Source organism: Lissotriton vulgaris, chromosome 7 (genome assembly GCF_964263255.1).
Source record: "Lissotriton vulgaris chromosome 7, aLisVul1.2, whole genome shotgun sequence".
In the NCBI taxonomy this organism is placed as follows: Eukaryota; Metazoa; Chordata; class Amphibia; order Caudata; family Salamandridae; genus Lissotriton; species Lissotriton vulgaris.
The window spans coordinates 1,334,699,079-1,334,722,283 of NC_141695.1; the positions used below are offsets into that span (position 1 = coordinate 1,334,699,079).

The 23,205-nt window shown below is 44.0% G+C and overlaps 1 protein-coding gene across 2 annotated transcripts in view; it reads left to right on the top strand.

The window, feature by feature from the left end:
* Positions 1-23,205, top strand: part of LOC147703641 (zinc-binding protein A33-like) — a 245,389-nt gene that overhangs the window by 217,687 nt on the left and 4,497 nt on the right. Inside the window, exon 1 of one of the 2 annotated variants that reach the window (XM_086931979.1) lies at positions 12,697-12,907. The exons of the other annotated variant lie outside the window; for it this stretch is intronic. Within the exon in view, the coding sequence (XP_086788105.1) occupies positions 12,814-12,907 (94 nt within the window). The 5' untranslated portion in view covers positions 12,697-12,813. Of the gene's footprint in view, positions 1-12,696; positions 12,908-23,205 lie in introns of those variants that run through there. 2 annotated transcript variants of the gene reach the window in all.

The window sequence follows — 23,205 nt, forward strand, 5'->3', positions numbered from 1 at the left end:
ATTCATTTACAGTAGGGAGAGCATATGCACTTTAGCACTGATCAGCAGTGGTAAAGTGCCCAGAGTCATAAAATAGCCAACAACAGGTCAGAAAAATTATAGGAGGAAGGCAAAAAGCTCTGGGATGACGCTGCAAAAAGGGCCAAGTCTAACAATTCAACACAGCGTCATACAATTCCACACCACGCAACATAATTATACACAAAACCACATAATTCAACTTGACCTAATTACATGCTACTCAATACCACATAAAAAACACATAAATTCACTCTATGCCACTTAACAATCCATGTAACTACACTCCACACCATGTCACATAATTCCACTGAACATAATTTCACTCACCACACTGATCCATGCCACACTGTTCAACTCCACACAAATCAATTCCACACTACATAATTCAACACCAAACCACATAATCCCACTCCACAACACAATTCCACTACACACCACACATATCCAATTCACAACACATAATTCAACATCATATCACAAAATTCAACAGCACACCACATAATTAAATTTCACTACATAACACTCCACAACACAAAATACTATTCCACATAAGTACACTCCATCACACACAATCCCACTCCACATGTGTGGAGTTGAATTGTGTGGCGCGGAGCAGTGTCGATTGCTTTGCCTTTTTGGTGACAAAAAAGAACAAATAGGTAAGAGCTAAGCTCCCGATCTGTGTGTGCGGACTTAAAAAAGAATGAGTTTGAGCTATTGGTGTTGTAAATGTCTGTTACCTATGTGTTATGGATTGGATGTATGGGGTGTAGTGGATTTATGTGGGTTGGATTGGAATTTTTAGTTGTGGAATTGTGTGGTGTGAAGTGGATTTGAGTAGTAGAATTGTGTGGCATGATGTGCAGTTGTATTATGTGGATACTAATTATGTGCTTTTTGAGTTTATTGGAATTATGTGGAGTGGGATTGTGAATTACGGAGTGCAATTATGTTGAATGGTATTTTGTGTTGTGAAGTGGTATGTAGTGCAGTTAAATTATGTGTTGCGCTGTTGAATTTTGCAGCTTGATGTGGAATTGAATGTTGTAGATTGGATGTATATAGTGTGTTGTGTAATTGAGTTGTATTATGTGGTGTGGATTGGAAATATGGCGAGTAGAATTGTGTGGCGTGGAACTGTGTGTATAGCTTTGCCTTTTTGATAACAAAAAAGAACAAATAGGTACGAGCTAAGCTTCCGATGCCACATAATTCCACTATGCAAATCAACACCACACCGCACAATTCCACAACTATCAACTCCAATCCAACACACTCAAAACCACTTAATTACTATCTGTTTTTTTGGATTCCCCTACCTGCTGCCATCGTGAAAGACTCTGGGGCTTTGTTCTTCTGCTTTTCCCTTTGCTCCCGACACTCCTGCTGGCCGTCTCCCTCCCGCCGCCGCATTTTACAGCTCATTGCGGCCGCAGTGCGGATGGGGACACTGGACTACTCCTCCCAGCCTGCCTAGCGGCGGAAGAGGGCAACGTCACCATCGCGCCTGGAGGCGCATAAATTGAACGCAGCCCTCGCGTCGCGGGGCAGCGCGCGGGTTAAGCCCGGGCAAAGGGCGGGCTGTCTGTGGCCGTCCGGGGCTGTCCAGGCTGGGCTGGGCCACCCCCCTTGGTTTTGCTTCCTATTCTGGTGTAAGAAACAAGACTCAATACTAAATCAGTAAGGTTTCATTTTACTAGTTTTAAACTCCCTTGTTTTACGTGTTGAAATCACAATATATATTATGAGTAATATGCTGCATTTAGGTCGGAGCTCGCTAACAGGCGGTACTGTTCAAGGGACCTTGGATGCATTCATCACAAGGGCCACCCCAGTTTTAGAAAAAGAAATCCTGCTAACTGAGCGGCGTATATCTTTAGAATGGCAGAGAAAGTGTTCATCCTTAGGGACTATTCAATTAGTAAAGACCCCCACGCATGTTAGCATTGCTTCTGATCAAGCTAATGTTATAGGCATCCCCTGCAATTACAAGACCTTCCAGCAGCCTTACCGATTCAACAGGATCTTTCCAGTACAAACATTAGTCTGGCTTTGAAATCCCCCTCTTCGACGGAAGATTCTTTATTAATCATCCCTAGTAACCAAGCCCTAGAAAAGCCTGCTAGCACTAAAAAAACAGGGCCGGCTATTCCTATGAAAAGAAAGAGGGGTGGGGCAAAGTGTTAGAACCGGCTGTCTCTAGTTGGCAGAAGTATACACTTCTGACAAATAGGGACACACCTTTTCTAGTCAGGGCAAGGGGATCACACCCTTCGATAATCCCTGCTCACCCCCTCGGTAGCTTGGCAGAGCAGACAGGCTTATCTCAGAGGCTGTGCGTTAAGCATTTATGACCACATACAGTAATAAAGTGAATACACTACAAATGGACACGACACAGTAATATTATAAAAATAAGGATTTTTATATAAGGCTTAGCACAAGACCAAATAACGACAAAAATATACACAATCTTAATAAATACTCTTGGAAGGGAAAATAATAGTTCAAATGTAGTTTCTTCTTTAGCACAAAGTCTTTTCGTATCGAAGCAACGCTTCTTCCTGGAAACACAGTTCTTGGCAACAATGTAACCCACACAGGAGTTACACGACGTCGAGGCAAAGTTATTCCAAAGGTTCGGCGTCGACTGCGAGGAGCGCTACATCGAGCCCGGAGTCACACGGACCCCCAACAACACAGTACCTTAGGAATATGAAGCACACGATGATCAGCGGCGTCGAGCAATCCGGCGTCGCGTCATCGGTGTCGATCAGGCCTCAGTAGTCGTTGATGTCGATGATGAAGTTGCAAGAGTGAGCAGCGCTCACGGCGTCGAGAGGGCACGAAGTCGATGCGATCAGCAGCGGTGCAGACACGAGGTCCCTTGGAGTTGGAGCCGAACTCACTACTCACTGGCGTTGCTGCTGGCGTCGATCAGGCCTGGCGGCCGGCGTCGAGGAAGCGGGACACTGGAGCCGTTACTCACTATGTCGAGCTGGATTCGGCGACGTCCGTCGGCGTCGAGATTGCTAGTTCTTTCAGAGGTGCTGGATTCACAGGTTCCAGCAAATAGCACTTGTAGCAGATGAAGTCCTTTAGCCCTGTGACTTCAACAGGAGACTGGCACTCTTCCAGTCCTTGGAGATTTTCTTAGCAAGCGTGAGAGTACACACACAGTTCCTCTCTCCTGGTTCCTTGGCAAAAATAAAGAAGCACTGCAGGATTCCCCCCAGCAAACAGCACACTGGCAGAAGGGGTAGGCAAGTCCTTGGATCAGCAGGCTTCCTGTCCTTGGTTCAGGTTTCCTTGTCAGAAGTGATCTGATTTCTTGGTTCAGGGGTCCTTCTCTTATACCCCTTTTTGGCTTTGATCCCTTTGTCCATGCAGGGGAATTTCCCAACATCCTGGGTCTGTTGTGGGTGGAGCCAGGCAGAAGCACCTGGCCTATTCACTGAGCAGGGCTGGGTCCTCAGACGCCCAGCAGGAGGTGGAGCCAGCATTGTCACTGGCAGGAGCAGAGCTATCGGCCTCCTGGTAGGAGGTGGGGCTAGGATCGTCCATGGCAGGCACAGAGCCATAAGCCGCTTGGCAGGAGTTGGAGCCAGCATTGTATCAGGCAGGGCAGGCTATCAGCAACTACTCTCCCCCTACTCTCAACGCAAATGTCCCACTCATCCCACACTGACTCATCCAGACCTCTGGAGCCACCCAGCTCCTGTCACACACACACAAGACCAGCAGAGACCAGAAATGGTTAGACAAGAAAATAGACACTTTCTAAAAGTGCTATTTTCAAACCCAGAGTCCAAAAACCATCCACACCAACGGATGCGTAATTAAACCCCGAGTTCAGGGATACCACACTCGACATTGCACCATGCTCCCCGAGCCAGCTAGGATTATAGCGTTAATAATCCCGGCGGCCCATTCTAACTAATGGAGAGCAGGTTACCTCGCAATAGTGAAAAACGAAGATGGCTGTAATTCACTATTAGGACATGCCAACTTGGTCAGGCGTGTCCTACCTTATACTTACAACGCACCCTGCCCGCGGGCCTACCATAGGGGTGACTAACATGAAGTTAAGGGAAGGTTTAGGGACTGGCAAGTAGGTGTACCTGCACAGTCAGCGTGGCAGTACCAGACTGCACGTGGGTCTCGCAATGACCGCCCCGTAGACATTCTTTTACAAGGCCGCTCTTGTGGGTGGCATAACACGTGCTGCAAGCCCACGAGCGGCATTTGGATTTACACGCCCCGGCACTCCTGGTGCACTAGACTAGGGACTGACAGTAAACAAAATAAGCCAAACATGGAATACAATCGATACATCAATTTAACATCGGGAGCACTTGCACCGTGGCACTGATCAGCAGTGGCACAGTGCCCAAAGCATTATCCAGCAAAACATCGTAAAACAGTGGAGGCAAACAGAAAAAATGGAGGAAAGACTCAAGCCAATGATGTCAGGTCTAACACAAAGCATAAAGGAAGCCGAGCAAAAGCCTGTAGGGCTGATAGGACTCCAACTAAATCTAAAGGCTCAGAAATAAGTGACCCAACCAGGGCTATCTAACATCATGCCTTGAGCAAGTGCTAATGACTAATGTCGAGCATTTCATTAAATCATTGCTCTTGCCTTTAATTGAGAGGGTTAAACGCATGACTGAGCAACTAGGGGCCATCTCAGACATGGGGATTGCCAACTCTAATTTACTTAAAGAGTTGATGAATAAAAGATCCACCCCGATTGCCAACGAGCCGAGGATAGCGCCCAAGTCTCCTAACAAATTAACTAACGATAATCTGCAGCTTATAGCTCAAGATAACACTACTAAGGGCAAAGACACTATGAATATAGGTCCTGAAATCTCTAATCCCAGGAAATCTATAAATAAAGGGCGAGTTTACACGAAAGGCCAGAAGACACCGGCTAATTCACAAAAAACCACCAACAAAGATAAACAGATTATAGGGCCTGCCCAGCATATAGACCTGCCATCTGAGGCCGAACCTTTTGTCATCGTTTTAATTGGGGTACCAGAGTTGACAGCAGGAACATTTGAAAGTTATCAGACACTCAAAAATAAGGCCATGTATTGGCTAAGAGTTAATAGGCCATTACCCCTAATCTAAACGGTGAAATACTGAATGTTAGAAGGCTGTAATGGGTGGGAAGACGACCGAAGGATGTACCTGGGGACATAATCATCATAAACTTTAGAGTACGCAGGGCGACAAATTACATTCGAGACTGGTTCCAGGGGGGTCATGAGGGAGGTATATCTACCAGAGATTTAAGCTACTTTTATGCAAAAGCTCTGGTGGGTAACCCCCGACTAGGAAATCAAAGTATCTGCATTGAAGTGCCTCCCATGTTCAACATCGCCACCTCAAATCGCTTTTCTCCATTTATGGGAATGGAGGGGGTTTGTTTGACAGCCATCTGGTAGTAATTTGACAGGAAGGGATTACAAACTTCTTCCAGCAGTTGGCTGTAAGAAAATAAGCAAGACTGTAGGAAGGTGGCTACCTGACTATGGTTACCCCAGATTTTTTGCCTGTGTTTAGCTGGTTTTCGACTTAAATGGCCTGGCTCCCTGCTAATAAGGGCCCCCAGGCTATCTGCTCTCTCTGTAAAATGGACTCCATGTACCCTAGGTGCATAACTAAATTGGCTTGGGCCACCTTATCAGCCCCTGTACAGTGCACTATAGGTGCCCAGGGCATAGGTGCCACCCAAGGCCTACCAGGGGCTGCAGCATATCTTTTGCCACCCCTGGCTGGCTATCCAAAATTGACACAACTGGCTGATCACTCAGCTGGGGCAAGGTGGTGTAATCACCCCTTGCTTAGATATAGTATGCCTATATCTAAACCTATCTGGACACATATAAACCTGTGAGTCACTCCTATGGAAGGCCTTATCAATCCTGGAGGCAGAGTGCGTGGTTTAATGTGAGATGGAGCTCTGACATGAGCTGAGCCTGTCTGCAGCTGTCAGGAACAACTCCCTAAGCTGTTCTGGGATAATGCCATACCATATACTATTAAGTGCCTTATAATCCTCGCGGTTATATAGCAACTTTGGTTTGGCTTTATCAAAACATGTCGTGTAAGGTGTCATACGAATTGGAATACTACCCCCTCGCCAGTTCTGGGGACGGGGTAGCATTCCACCCCTCTAGAGGGAGAACTCATGTTACTTTACTGAAACGCGGTTGATTTAAAAAGACTTTCAGATCCACAAAATGGATGCCTCTGCCACAGACACGGGTCGGGCCTCCTGCTGCTGACCGAAACTCAGCAGATGGTGGCCTGGACAAAGGGTTTCCTGTCGCAGGGCGGTGTTACACCACCCCAGACAGGAGATAGTGGATTGTAGCAGGGAGGTTTCAAAGAAACCAGGCACTGCCTGGGGAGCACAAGGCTGCCCCTTGCATAATCCGGCCAAACCGGTTCTGGGGCACACCAGCCCCAGTCCCAGCGCGGCCTGGATCAAAGGAAAGGGGTGTATCCACCCTCTTCCTGGGTCCCACCCATAGGAGGGGACCTAGCAGGAAATCCAGCCCACCAGATTCGAATAAGAGTGGGAGCAGTGCCAATGCAACTCATATTATCCTGAAGAAACATAAGAAACGAAACTCTGGACCCTTCGACATCCTACTCAACGTAGAAGACTGAAGAATCTCCCTTGTGGTCAAGGAGTGACCACCCTGTGCAAACAGGCACCATCCAGCACCTCGACCCTTGCTTTGTTGCAGTTCCCGCCGGAACTCGAGCGACAGAGATCAACGAGATCAAGCTTGCCTGCCTTCCTCCAGCTCGATCCACAGTCCCTGCAGAGCTGAGACCCGTGGAGGCGACCGGAAACATGGGGCACGCCATCTTGAAAAGGCCACGAGATGCTGACTGCGCAGCCCACAAGTGACCCTCGAAGCTGTGCACCGGGGTTTGAGAAGCCCCACCCTGAGCTGCTCCTGCACCGAAGCTACCCCCTCCACACTCGACGAGTGCTGCGTGGGGCCCTTCTGCTGGTGTTGGCTCGACGCGTTGGCCCGGTTACTTGCCAGCTGGCTTGTGGCCCCTGTGCCGACGAAAACCTTAAACCGACTTGCTTTTCTGGTTGCTCCAGATTTGCACCAGCTCCTGTGAAAAGGAGCCCCCGCTCTGACCCTCCTGGTCTGAGTGAGAAGCAATCTCCCGCTTCCGCGTGGATTGCTTTTGCCAAGTGCTGTTTGCTGCAATCTTGAAGCCGACGGCGCTGACGGGAGAGCCTGCGTGGGACAGATCGTGACCTGCTCCTGGACGTCGCAGATGCCCCAGAGCCCACGTGACAGCAGAGAGAAGCTCCTCGACAACCATCTGATTGCGCCCGACATTGCCTGGTTCCGTCCTGGTTCCACCCTGGTCACTGCTGAGTGACCCAGACTCTGTCCCCTCTGCTTTCAGATACTTTTCAACTTCGATCCACTCTTGGATCACACCGGACTCTTCTGCTTCCCATCGCCTGCAGCATCTTCAGCTCTAAGCACCAAGAGCCTGCGTGTCAAAACCCGACGCCACTTCGACCCTGTGCACCCACTTCCTGTGGGTGAGGTAACATTGCAACGCCGGTGTCCCTACACTGGTACACACCTCTAGGGTCTGTGTCTTAAGTTTTTTCCCCTGGGTTCAGCGGAAGTATCTTTAAACTAACTTTGTGTAACTTTTACGCACCATTGACATTGCATTGGTGCAAGCCGCACTTTACGTGCTGCACCCGAATCCCGCGGGCTTTTCCCGACTTCAGCATTGCCAGTCCAGACTGCTCCCAGCGATTCCCTAGGCCCTAGGCCTAACCACTGTTCGATTGGCATCTCTTATACCACTTTTTTAATATATGGTTTGAGTGGCCACCCGCCCTCATCCATAATTGTGCAACTTTGTATGTTATAATGTGCTTTTGATTTAACGCTTGTGCCCCTTTGCTCATAAAGAGTACTGGGGATTATTTTAGAAATAAACACATATATTTTTATAATATATACTTGTGTGGTGTCCTTTCATTTGATATTACAGGATTGTATGTGGTAAAACAGCTCGCTTAACATGGCCTCTTAAGTTAAGCCTTTAAGGCTGCTTAGTCCATGCTACCCCTAGGATAGCTTGTCTAATAAGGTTGACTTACAACCAGACCCCATAAGGGATTGTTTGGACTGATACAAGGTGGTTCCAGAATTGGAAACTTCATATATCAGACCAACTTCTCACAAAGACAAAAAATCAAAATGATATAATTAGTACTATAGGAGAGGCAGATTCACTGGAGATGAGTACATATAAAAGCCAACTAGTTATTTCCTGGAATATTGCGGGTCTAAGGAATAAAATGGACGATCCTGAATGGCAAGAGACAATATTTAAATACAATATTTTATGTCTCCAAGAAACATGGCTGATCCATGAGGTTCATTTGAGGGGCTATCGAACCTTTCATACACCAGCCATCCCAAATAAAAATGGAAAACATGGAAGAAATAAAGGTGGGTTATCCACTTACATTTCAAACACATCCGACCTCAAAGTTCTTAAATTTACCTCAAAAGATTATTACCAACTCTTATTGGTAAGCGGGTCAGGCTTAAAAAAGCTAGTTATTATAAATTGTTATAATAACGCCCATGCTTCGTCATGGGAAGGTATTATTTTTACTTTGAGAAGACACATAAAACTTCTAGAGCAATCAGGTGGCGGAGATTTGATTCTCTTGTGGGTAGGCGATTTTAATTGTTTCATCTGCACCGGCAACAATACGGGTGTATGTCCCCTGAAGGAAAATAGGGATGAAGTCCTGACCCACTTTACTCACTCAGGGATAGGGGACTTGTTAAATACCTTGATTTTTGAGTTTGATATGGGCTTCTTTAATGAAATCTGTACTCCTATGGTGGATTTCAAACCGACCTTTAACGGGAGAGGAGCGAACTCCATAATAGATTTTGCTCTTCTATCACGTAGGCATAGACTATTAGCCGGGTCTTGGGAGACATTAGATCTCGCTTTTAGCGATCACTATCCAATAGTAGTATCTTTGAAATCACAAGTGTTGATAAAACCTAATGAGCTGATTTACCGTACACCCAACAGCCTAGGTAGTACAAATGGCTATTACATAAAATGGGAGAGAGTAGACCCAAAGATCTTTATGAATAAACTGGCAACTAAAGTACCTGATCACTTACTAATTTGTTTGTCTATAACTGAAAGCCACCAACAAGTTCTTGATTCCTTTGGGGTGATTACGGGTCAGATAAAGAAATTGTTGACCATTTCCCATAAAAAACCCTTTGACAAACCGAAAGGTTGGTTCAACAAAGACTGCTCAAAGGCACACAAAAAATGAATATCCGCCCTACACGAATCCCCAAGATCTTTGGAAAAGGTCAGGCAGACACGGAAATCTTATAGGGATGCTATAGCCAATAGGAAGTCAGAATTAAAATACGAACTCTGGCAGAGCCTTCACGAAGCGTGTTTAAAAAATGATAACATGATGTTTTGGAGGGTAGTTAACGCTCCCTTCTTTTTAGATAGAGACATAGACATTATTGATGTTGTAGTACCAGGAGATGTATGGGTTAAATATTTCTCTAAACTGTATAAAAACTCCAACACAAGGGTCAGTAACGTTCCCAGTAATAATCATGAGTGCTCAGAGCCGTTCCCTTTGGGGATCGTCTTTGATCATAAGGAGGTAATGAGGGCCATTAAAGAAAGCGCCCCAGGGAAGGCTTCGGGACCGGATGGTGTCCCGATTGACATATATAAATCAGAACCCGAGCTCTGGACACCTCTTTTAACAAATGTTTTAAATCGCGTTAATGCCTCAGGCTTCATTACTACTTGACCAGAGGCCATAGTGGTGACCATTTTTAAAAAGGGGGATAGAAACGATCCTGCCTGCTATCGACCAATATCCCTTCTGGATGCTCTAATGAAGGTAGCAGGCAGGATCGTTCTTAACAGACTACAGGAATGGGCAGATGAAAATCAGATCATCTCCGCCCTACAATATGGTTTCCGCTTAGGTAAGGGGACGATTGAACAGGACCTCAATTTAGCATTGTTGACCGCGAAATATACCCAAGCAAAAAACGAATCCCTATTTATAACGTTTGTGGACCTAAGCTCCGCGTTCAACTGTGTAGATCACTCCCTGCTATGGGATATATTAGCTGATATAGGCATGGAGCAGCAGATTATAACATTCATTAAAGAACTATACAGGGACGCAGGAGCGAGGGTAAGGTACGGGAGAGAGGGGGCATGTTCCGATAAATTTGCTATCAAAAGAGGAGTAAGGCAAGGGTGCATTCTGGCACCCTTTCTTTTCATCCTATATATAAATAGTGTGGGACGATACCTCCAGTCTTTCCAATGCGATTATCCGGCGATAGGGGGAAGTTCTATTCCCATCCTCCTATACGCGGATGACGCTGCAATCATATCACGCACCGTAATTGGTCTGCAAAGGGCGGTAGCTAACTTCTCGGACTTCATGAGCACGCGGGGGCTAGAGATTAACGTCTCAAAAACGTATACTCTATGCGATGTGGTTCCTCCTTAAAAACTAATAAGGCAATCTTCTTAAATAAGAAAAAAATTTAAAACACTACCAGTTTTACTTACTTGGAAGTAAATTTTGATAGCAGGGGAAACTGGTCCAAGGCAGTAGAGGCCAGAAACCTTGCAATTAGTAGAGCAAAGGGTGCCCTGATAAACTTCTCGGGGAAGTTAGGTGGCTGTCCAGTAAAAGAACGTATGCAAATATATAAAGCTAAATGCATCCCTACTGGCATCTACGGTGTGGGCATCTGGGGTTTCGTTAAAACCGGCCAGATACAACGCACCGAAAAATGATTTATTTTGCTATTTATTGGCGATACCGAAATCTATGTCCATATTTTTTAGCCATAGAGAACTGAGGATTGCATATATAGAGGACACGATTAAATCCTCCCCGCTTCTCTTGTGGCACAAGATTTGGGTCACACCAGAGACACCGCTTAATAGAGATTTTATACGCGATTGTTTACAGTTAGATGGTGTGAGAAACATGAAATGGCTGCAACACATAAAAACCATGGCAATAGACATTGGCCACATAGAATATTTTGAGAACCCAACGTGCTTAGAATCTGTCCCAAGGCGTGTGCTTAAAAAGTTGATTATGGACCATTTAGATAATAAAAGATGGCTCACAATAAAAGATAAATTTACTGCCAAGATGGGCCAAGCTTTTACCTTTCATATAGGGATACAGCCATACTTATTACTGGTCCCCAGCCCTTTGTTAAGAAGGTTATTATTCAGGTTTCGGGCGGATACCTTTTACCGTCTGGTAACATTCCCCAATTCGTAACGATTGGTCAAAATATCTGGTGAAATGCCCTTGCGACGGCCTATCAGACCAATCGAACATTCATACGATTCTTTTTTGTAAATTTTTTGAGGCACCAAGGAAATTTTTTTTAAAAACCATTTTCATCAACTGGGGAATTAGACGATGTAGGGCAGCGTATTGTAAATTAAAGCGGTTGGATACAGTTTGGGAGGTTAATGCAGTATCTTCCTATTTGAGAACTTTAATTGCTTTAAGGAAGACCATATAACCTATGAGAATTACCTGTAGTGCCTGCAAATTGAAGCCCGTAAATTGACCTTACCAATTTTTTAACTTTATCCCCTTTTATATTAGAATTGAATTTTCTTTCTTTAAATTATATATTCATGGAATCATTTTATTGGTGTACCACCTGATCTGCCAACTTTTTTAAACATGTTTCGTCATTTTTAATATAATGCTTTTTTATGCTCACTTTGCATTTATTAACTTTGTTGCCAAATGATTTTATCAAATGTATTGTATATCTTTGCTTTTATGATTTTGTTCAAAAATCGAATAAAGCTTAATAAACTGAAACTGAAACACTTAATTACTATCCACATAATTCCACAGCACACTATGCCACATAATTCCACTACACAAATTCACTCCACAACTAATCCAAACCACCTAATTCCACTACATACCACATACATACTCTCCATAACACATAGGTAAAAGCTTTGATTGCCATTTACGAGGCCAACAGCTCTAACTCAAACAAATGCGAGACCGATTGCATTTCCAGCGCTTGTTTCTTTTATTTTTGTGGCATACACTTGCAATAAAATACATCGGTTTGTGAAGCCTATGCCTATTGGATTTGCCAATGTTTGTTTCGCCAGGCTCCATCCCTGGCTGGTCCGCTTACAGCATCTCGGGTACCCTGAAGGCACATTTTCAGCTCTTACTGCTAAGTGGCAAAACGTAACGCGGACTTTCCTATGGACGGCTTGGTATATTGCTTTTATGAACAAGTAACTGCAGCCCAAAACAATTCCACTATACACCTATATTTTTTGCGCTGGAAGGGTTGAATTTCACGCCTACTTTTTTTTTTATCTCAACTCTATATTGCTTTTTCAAAAAGAAACAAGCAATGATCATAATTCATATACAATCATATGAACATAAAGTACTGATGATACAAAAAACGAAAAGCTGCTCTGCGTCTCCTATGCCTCTTCTTTCACCCAGGGTTCTCCCTGGTCGTCCCTCCATCACTTCCGTTTCGCTGACGTGCTCCCTTTCCCAGCATGCCTCGTTCGCCCCCTCCCCGGTGTGTGATGGCATTCTGCTAGACACAGACGCCCCCTCCATCTCCTCCCGCGGCCTGGTGCACGAGAACCCCCGCCGCCACCATGAACAACTTCCACGACAAGCCCCAGCAGCAGGTGCAGCAGCAGCAACAGCAGCATGGCGGGGTGAAGCCCGAGGAGTTCCCGCAGGAGATCTGTGAGTGCCTAGGCCGCGTGGCCCATTGTTCTCAGGCGTCTTCCCGCGCTACACTGTATCAGATCACGGCGCTGCAGAGCGCGCGCTGGGATTATTCCGCGCGCGGCAAATCGGGGTTTTCAGCACTTGGAGGCGGTCATCGCAGGGCTGCGTGCGCGTGCCGTATGCTTCGCAGTCTGTCGTGCCTTAAAAACTGTGTTCGTCGTGCACACTATGCTTTCAAAAGGACTGCGAACCATATGCAAGCAATTCTAAAATTAATATCAACCCGTCAGTTCATTTGTGCCATAGGAACTGTCTGTTGTGCACACTGTATTCAACCATCGTCGCAGTGCTTGACCGCAGGGAGGTGGGCAAGTATGGCCATCGTGCGCTCTTAGGGGGGTGTTTGGTCCCCCCCCCCCCCCATGAAATCAAGAGTACGGGCTCTGTGCACAACAATTCAATCGTACATTGCTTTAAAAACATGTTTATCTTGCACAGTATATTTGTGCAAACATGCCGAGTTCCAGTGTTTGTCCAAAAGGAGTGGGCGTGGCCATGCTCGGTGCTCCCTCCGAGCACAACCTAAATCCTGAATGCTCTTGCACTCTTAAGAACTCAGTTGTGCACACTTTTATTTATATTTATATATATATATATATAGGCGTCTTAATTCGAAGAGTTTCTCCTCAAGGCGGTTGAAAGGGCTGTCCAGAGGAGTGATTCCAGACGTGTAACAGCACTTGGTTCTACCGTGTACTCTAAAGGCGCCATTGGGGTTTAATGCTTACCCGCAGCGCACGCGCGCTTAGGCAAGTTAGCTGAAGGATTTCTAGATAAGTTCGGCTGCATGCACATGCGGTGGATATTTCGTTCGCACTTTGTATTTGAATCTGCATAGTACGGAGTGAGAGTACTGGGACAGCACTCGGCACGTAAACATTGCTTCGTGCTGGTTGGGAATGACGTTTTGGTGGAAACTATAAACAGACTAAATGCGGCACCAACCCCTTGTGGAAATGCTGCTTAGAATAATATATGTGGAGCGAAATGACCACATTTTAGGCAACGTGCGACTTCGGTCGAGATTGTGGTTTTGCTCACAATGTGCAGTTGTTTTCAGAATGCTATTCCAGCGCTTATCAGTAAATTTTTGTTTTTGTTTTTTTCGACTGTTAATTTCGCACTTTGCATTTTGTGCAACAAACTATATGAACATCATTCTCTCCCCGTATCATGGCCTGCACTTTGAGCATCGTGTTTGACTACCCCCTTCAGCAACAGATGTCTCCGTACCACATCCGGTTTCTGTTAGTTTGTCGCTGCGCGGTCTGGGCTCCTGCTCTTGTTAATATGTAACGTCTATCGGCTCGCTCTTGATTTGAGAGATTGCCGAAGACTTCTCTCAAACGACGATAATCTCTTTAGCTCTAGTGCTGAGAGTTTTTGTTGTTGACATTCTTCAACACTAAAGTAAAACGTCTGTGAGATTCCGAACTCCTATTATTTTTTAGGTTTGGCTTGACAGCACATTTATGGATTTACTCTTTGTGAATACTTTTAACAGTACATAGTTAGGGCTTTGGCTCCAGCCAAAGAGTTACTCTCATTTCATGCTAGTTACCTGGTGTTCCATTCCACCTCATATGGAGTACTTGCCTTTAATGGAGACTGTTGTACAACTTAAAAGTACAATCACATGTTCATTTTTATGTTGTAAATGCACAGTACAGACGACATAATTTGATCATATATATCTATTTTTACTTCACTAAGCTCTTTAATGTTTTTTATTCGGGATTTCAAATGTCTTTCACGGAATTAATGCCAGCCACAGTAATTTCTAGGGAGGAAAAATCGTGTGTATGTTTTGCATTCCATGATCGTATCAAAAGACGTGGAGAAGAGACCCCGAAATGGAACACATTGATGTGTTCGAAGAGGCAGGCTTTACAAACCATAAGTGCACCCACACACTCTTGTTTTAACAGGGAACGTTGTTTCTGAATGGTTCGATTTTGCATGTCATTTGCCGTTGATGGTCTTGGTAACAAATAAGGGATGCACGCATACCCCCTAATATATTGGAAGTTAAAATATTTAGATGTTCTTTTTCGTAACATTACCTAATTTATTTATTCAGTGATCTTCCCCTTGCACAGCACTCTACGCCACTGTGCTCTGCACCAATGTATGCAACTCTATTCTGTACTATACTACGCCACTGCACCATTCTAAGTCAGTGCACTTTACGTCACTCCACTTTGCACTGGGAAACAACTGTTACATTACGGTCATTAGACCGTGATGCCTTTACAATGACCGCGTTGTTACAACGCAATGCCATTACTACGCAAGTCATTACATCGACTTGCTGTAGATGGCGCTGTAACATTAGGAATGTAAAATTTAATATTCCAACTCCAGCCTACGCAACAGTAGGGAATGTGTTTGAATAGTAAATTATAATATTCCTTATGTTAGAGCACCATCTTCTGCAAGTCATTGTAATGACTTGCGTAGTAATGGCATCACATTGTAACAACATGGTAGTTGTAACGACCGCGTTGTTATGGAATGCAATATATTTGCATGCTATATTCCTTTGCATCACTCTACCTTCACTGCACTCTACTCCCTCCACTGCAATGAACACCCCTCTAATCTAAACCTCTGCACTCTACGCCAGTCCACTCAACTCTCCCTCTCCACACAATGCCCCTCTGCCCATGCCACACCCTGCCATCCTAGTCTACCCCACACCACTCCCCGCTGATGTACCACATGGCTAGAAGACTGGTAAAGCCGTTAGCATTTGCATAGAGAAACCTATTGACTTTTCCAATGCTTTTTTTCTAAAGCAGTGTTTCCCAAAGTAGGTGGTGAGCTGTTTTTTTGTGGGCCATGAAAGTTAAAGCAATAAATAAACTTTTACGTTTGGTGTTTATCTTGTCACATTTGCCAGTGCTTCAGAGCCTGAGGTCAAATGCCAGGCAGGCTATCTCTTCTGAAAAATGTTTTCTTTTTCTTTAAACATGGTGATTGGTGTTTACTTTTCTCTGACTACAAAGTAAGAGGAGTTTTAAAGTGAATTATATGACGAAAGGCTATAAGATTAAAAAAAGGGGGGTGGTGGAAAGGATGGTGGTGATGAACAGAGTGTCTGAATTAAGCAGACCACTCTTACCCAGTCCAAAGATCAGGGCTTGATCCATCACCGTTATTTAGCTCACTGCACCATCCCAGCTCAGAACCTGGCTATATGCAAATTAGTCTGTCCCTGGCCCAGTGCATCATGGGAACAGGGCAGACCAAACTACCAAGCCAATTCTTCACCAGAAAGGAGTCAAGCTTCCGGGGACCGGTTTCTGGCATTTCAGCCGTCGTCGGCCCGGCTTGCTTGAATCCTGATGGTGCAGTGAGCAAGGGACTCTTGGCTTGGTAGTTTGGTTTGCCCTGTTCCCATCCTGCACTGGGACAGGAACAGACTAATTTGCATATAGCCAGGTTCTGAACTGGGATGGTGCAGTGAGCTAAAAAAACGGTGTTGGATCTAGCCCTGATCTCTTGACTGGGTGAGAGTATTCTGCTTAATTCAGAAACTGTGTCCATCACCACCCCTTGTTGTTAAATATTTTGTCCACCCTAAGCGTGGAAGGGTATACTCAGATGTGAGTCCCTTGCTCATTGCACCATCAGGATTCAAGCAAGCCGGGCTGACGACGGCTGAAATGCCAGAAACCGGTCCCCGGAAGCTTGTTTCCTTCCCAGTGTAAGAATTGGCTTGGTAGTTTGGTTTGCCCTGTTCCCATCATGCACTGCGACAGGAACAGACTAATTTGCATATAGCCAGGTTCTGAACTGGGATGGTGCATTGAGCTAAAAAACGGTGTTGGATCTAGCCCTGATCAATTGACTGGGTGAGAGTATTCTGCTTAATTCAGAAACTCTGTCCATCACCACCCCTTGTTGTGAAAGGCTATAAGATGCATTTTTGCAACACACAACAAAATGCAAATACCTGTAAATTAACTGTATGCATTCAGCAGTTAAGAAAGCAAAATAGAAGCCCATTCTCTGGAATTCTGAAATGTGCCAGAAAACAGAAATGAAGAGAAGCACAATTTTCACACATTAATATTTTGGTGCTATATAGTTTTTCTGTAAAACTGCATGTCTGTGCAGAGTTACTGGACATTTCAGTTGCTGTCTAGGAATGACAATGAGCAACCACAAGATGCTTTAGTTAGATTACAAAATCTCCTGCTTCATGTACATTACAGGTAGGTGGGTTACAAAAAAGTATCGTTCTAAAAAGTGGGTTGTGGTTCTTACAAGTTGTGGTTCTTACAAGTTCTGGAAGCACTGCTCTAAAGTACAAAATCACGCATGACATAAAGAGCTACTTGCATTCTCTCCTTTACCGAGCTTTGATGCTACAGTAATGGGATTTTTACCAAAATGAATAGCTTGGTGCACAACAAGCGTAGCGTTAAATTCTGGAAAATATGCTGATGTCAATTAAATTGAGTCCAGAACTATATTTAAATATCAAATCTCCGCTTCTGGGGGAAACACAACAAAGGTTTCTAAATTGTTCAATAGGACAGGGTGTGCTCTGTATAAGCAGTCTAGGCAGATTGTTATAGGTGGTGGTTTCACTGAACCGTTTCCCATAAAGATATTTTGTGAGGGTGGGCTGCACGTGTGCTCTCCTTTACCTTGTGCTACGGGTAAGGTATCTGCCTGTAGAAGTGATTGCATAGTAGTGCACTATGTAAGTTTTCTCTACTTAAAATGCAGAATAGCACCCTAAGTTGCACTCCCTATCTTTATAACCGAGTGTAAATTTGGGCATGGAAATAGAAAAAACAAGCGGCGCTGTGATACAACATCTTGGGATTTGTGACTTTCAAGACATTGTGAACTGCTAGCCACTCAGATGAAGAACTGTAGCCTAGGTGAGGAGGCTTGAAGGTGACAACTGGAATTTTGCTAGGCTGGTTTAATATCCAGATTGAGGAAAAGGATTGTTTTCCCAGTGTACTATTGGGCTGACTTGTATAGTTTAACAGAGTTTTACATAAAATATGCAGGCATATATATACAAAATACAGGAATATAGCCAATGGGTATGAGCTAATTTTTTGAATTTTTGGGTCAGTCTGTGGTTAAAGAGCAGCATCTGTAGGGTTATGTTATTTACCATTTGAGGTGCAGGCCTCGCACATGGTTGCAGAACAACTGGGTATTCAAGTTACTCCTTTTGTATGTTTTACTCTATAGGGGATGCTAGAAGGAACAGACCACTTGATCCTAAGCAAAGATAATGGCTTTGGGAATATGATATTGTCAAGTTATCTTTCTTTGGAAATCTTTGTTGATCAAGCAAAGGTGGTAAATAGGACCGCCACGTTAGCTTTCAAGATTTGTAGCTGCAGGTAAATAATCTATGGATCTGAAAACTACAATTGATACTTTCCGTGGCCATGTCTTCAGACTTTTTAATGCACCTCCGATATAAAAAAAAAAAAATCGGGGTCCAAGAATGACAAACACATTTTTCACAGTTCTATAAAATGTAGAACTTGGAACATATTTTTAGTTCAAACAATGCAGTTATGCTTGGTTATCCATTTTGAACAATGCAGTCAAATACAATTTTGCCAATATGCTATTTGCTGCCTGGTCTTTCTAAAGTTTTATCTGAAATGGGGGAACCACCTAGAAGTTTATTTGGAGCCCCCTCTCCTCTAGTAGTACAGACTTCCAGCCAGGACATGAGTGCCAAAAGATGTTATAGTTGCCCACTACAGAGGAGTGCCTCACTGCCACTCTATTTTTTCCACTAAAACACTGTTTTCAGCATGATGCTCCTTTTGACGAGTGTCTAAATACTTTGTATCATGTCCGAACTGAGCTCCCGGTGAGATATTGGACAGTGTCTGTAGGGTATTTGGAAGTGAAATGAGTCACTTTAGTGTTCATTTGACCGTATACCAAATTATTTTTCATGGAAATGTCATGTTACTTTGGTTATTATTAGTTATTTTCAATGATGTATCTTACTCTACCGTAATTTAATTGTCACAAATGATAAATTATTCTAGTCATAAAATAGTTTTTGCTGCTGTAATCCACCACTAGCAGTTTGCTTTCATAATCAGTTAAAGCAATGTTGGGGGTCCTTTCTAGGGGAGCAGTGCTGGATTTGGGTTTCTGTGGTAGATTTTTCTTTGACTTAGATTGTCACCTAGGTTTTTCTTGACCAGTTTGTATGGGACTTATTTTTAGGTCTTGCTTAGGCAGCACTTGTGCTGTCTTTTCGAGGCATTGTATTGTATTTTAAATGCAGTTATGTATATCGCTTACTACCCCATTTGAGACGTCAAATCGCTTTTTCGGTGGGTAGCACGCTACTCTGGAACCCATAAAGGATCAATGTTGAATTAGTATAGTGAAATATGAAAACAATTTGAGTGGTGGGTGAGTTAGTCAGTTATTTGGATTCAGAAGGATAGCGGAGGGATAAAAGAGGGGAAAAGGTTTGCATTTACATAGCACTTGTTACCCCTGATGGGGTATTAAAGCGCTTTTTTGGCGAGTAGCAATCTACTCCGAAACCTATATAGGATTAGTGGTGAATTAGTATAGTCAAATATTAAAGTAATTTGAGTGGAGACATGCTGTGTTCAGGATATGCAAGAAGAACAGATGATGGATGTAATGTTGAATCAATCAAACATTCACCCCCAGTCACAGATCTGGGTTAAATCCATCATTTTTTGCACCCCATTCCATTCCAGTTTAGACCCAGCCATATGCAAATCAGTCTTGACCTTGTTCCCCATGGGCTTAGAGCTCCGCCCATTGCCTGCCCATGTTTTCAATTGGCTCTTGTGACTGGCTTTTGTAAATGCTTTTTTTCCTTTGGTTAGTTTTACCTAAAAGTTTCTCCTTTTCTCCTCTTGTATCCTCCCATAAGGACTGGCCCTTTTACATGTGCTCTTCCTCTGTTTCATTTACCAGTTATAGAGCACTACTTTCCTAATAAGCTGGTGTTGCAGTCACAAAGCTACCTATTTGACCCCCCTTTCCTGACCCTAATGGTGTTTTTAATGTATTTTGTGTTTCGGTGCAGCGCAGCATGCCACGCTTTCTTGAATTATGGCGACCGTGCCTTAAACATACTTTACTCTGGCACTGCATCTCTTTAACTTCAGCCGGCCATCCTGCTTGTTTCTTTTGTTGCTGCATGGCATGTTTGCAGAAACGTATCTAATGGTATTTTTTTTGTTTACTTTATTTCATCTCTGAGCATGATCAATCACAGGGTACAATTCAATATCTTATGTGGCCTAAAGGTGTCCCAAGGGACACCTAGTGACAACCTGTGGTATTGATCCCTTTCGTGCGCGGTAAGTAAATATTGCTGTACCCAGAATAATGTGCTGCATAGTTAAATACTTATAGGGTCTCAAAAGAGAGACATATTGCACTGCAAATGATTGTTTCTTTTAGCACTCAAGCCGCTTCTGTTGGAACTAATCTGAAGCTGTTACTTTTGCCAGGCCACTTATTTTCTATAGGCACTGTTAAGGCACACCTCTCTTCCATTTCATAATGCACCTACATGGTGTATGACACCCACACCCATATTTTCTTCTATTTTACTGAGGGACTGTATTGTAGAACTTCTGCATCTGTTGTAATAGGAGAGGGCTGAGGGGGAAGTCATTGATGGTTCTTGGCTCCCAAAGTTGCCTAGTAGGGAGAAGTCCTTCAGCGTTATAGGACATGCTTCTGGGCGCTTTTCTAGTTTTCTGCAGTCACCTGCTGGTGTCCAGCATCAATGAATTCACCTCTCGCTTGTTTTTTTTAGACATCAGTGAAGGAGTTTTGGTTGTTATGTACTTTAGCGATTAGTTTAGAGGTGTGGCTACTGTGCTAGCACATGAACTGAGCGTACCAGCAGTTTCTTCTTTCAGGGCCCAACTTCCCACATTTATTCCTAGGTCAGCTTTCGGTGCTGAGTACTGTATGTCAGACTCCCTTACGAAAAAAAGCGATGAATCTAATTGTTCAAAGCATTAAGCACACAGTTTTACTTGTTTGCACAGCAAAAGAGTTGGAAACTGCTGAATTGTGATATCCTCCACTGTCCTCTTGTTTTGAAGTGTACTGGTGGAATTTAAAGGGGTCTTGACTTTCTCCTTTTCATCTGCTTAATACTGACAATATGGAGCACAGCAAAAGTACTGTTGCGGAAAGAGCTGGGGTTTATTTTGTGTGATACCCCTGCTAGAGAAGAATCCCCCCCTTTTCTTCAACAACTTTTATTTTGCATACTGCTATTCTAATGTGCCATGTGCTGCTCAATAGTCTGAGACTTTGTGCCCTTATGAAATTATAGATTCTGTGTGGTCCACGGACCTTGTACTATGGACATTGTTTTGACACTGACCATTTAAGCCAGTTAAGTGATATTTGGGTAACGTTTAGATTAAAATGTGCTGGCTAAAACTCACTAGCTGGAGATCAAGACCATAATGTTTGAAGATGGGACCTTTAACACACTGGGCAAATCACTGAAGAAAAACTTAAGGGTAGGTGTAGGAGAATGCGCTTGGAGTTCTCCAGGCATCTCTGTAGCATCGGGTGTTTAAGGGCCAGTGGAATCACCGTTCTTGTCCACTGGTTAATTGGTATCGGAAGGAAAGGGATACATTTGTTGGGCATGTGCATATTATTACAGGAGTTGTAACAGTAACAGGTCACAGAGAACGTAAGCACCTAACTTTACCAATGTGCTGCCACTGTGCTCCTAGCACAACTCGGCACTGCTCTCTCAATGAGCTTGAGGAACTTTGAGCCAGCAATCACCAGCCATTCTGGATCATAGAGCAGCAGTGGATTGCGCTGGTCTTTTATGCTGCCTTGCTCCCCGCAAACCATAGATCCCAAGCCATACATGGTTTATGCATGTAATTGTGTGCGACTGGACAAACAATGCATACTGGCCACTTTCGTGGCCGGTGACTAATGTAAAACTTCCCAGTTATATTGTAGTCTCTTATTCCTAATCTACCATGGTAATATTTCGAATTCTTCTCTTTGGTGACGAGGTCCATAGTTAATTTGGATTTTTTTCAGACATCGTACTGCGGGTTGACATTTGCTCCTGTTGATGTTGGGGTGAGCAGTTAGCCACTTTGCCTGCTGCTTCCTCTTTAGAGTTTGACTCGCTCCCAGCATTTACCATCTATCTAGCAAGTTGGCACTACACTACTACTGTGGTTTACATGCGCCTGAGCAGCGACTGAAAAGGTGTTGAATTGTCTGCGGACCATGCTTCTTTACAAAGGATGCATTCTACAGGTTGATCAATCCCAGGGAGGTTCCTTTTCTCAGAGTCCCTTGGTTTTAACAATAACAAAATCCCTTCGTGCACCAGGTCAGCAATTGCAAGGCATGATTATGGAATTAGTATTTTACCGGCAGAGCAGCCCTTCTCAGAGTAGCCTCTATTTTCGCTAATTAAGCGTAATATTAAGTTCATTGCTTCAGTGTGCTGTTACATCTGTAGGATATTCCACATTTTATGACCGTGGACCTAATCCATGGGTCGTAAAAAACTTTCCAGCTTGAAGCACATCAATTTATTACTGTGAGCCAGGTTGACTCCGACATGCTCTGTCTATTCTTTCTCTGGGCTCACCACTCATCACCATGGCTGTTCTGGGAAACTGTTGAAATCGATCATTGGCTACATTGCCTATTCCACTGTGTATGTATGTCAAATATGTAAACTTTCAGTTGCATGGGCCATTTCTCTCTTCTTGGGCTTGGATATAACCAGGTTAGGTGTGTGTTTGTGGCTGGTCACCGTTCATAACGGTTGCCCAAAGAAATGCTTTTGATTGTCTGTTTTCCCACAAGAGTGGTTGCCTCCGTTTCAGTTTGGAAATGCGATGCTCAGTGGGCACCCTGTTGTAAAAGATGAACTTGCTATTTTTTCCTTGTGGATCCGATTGGCTAAGGTAAAGCCTCCAGCCAGAGGTAGGCAGGCATCCAGCAGGACCTCAATTTGGATTAAAGTAAGCCTTTGTAGTTTTTGCTTCTAAGACAAGGTGTCCATCACAACCCACTTCATGGCTCTCCACAGCACCTTTTTAATTGGTTCTTTGGTTGCTGCCAAATTGAGGCAAAAGCAGTATGTTGCAACACTAAGAGCGCTGCTGAACTGCAGCTAGTTCTGTGGCATTGTTTAAATGTTCCTATAATTTATGGAAATTATTGGTTGAAGGCTTGTCTGA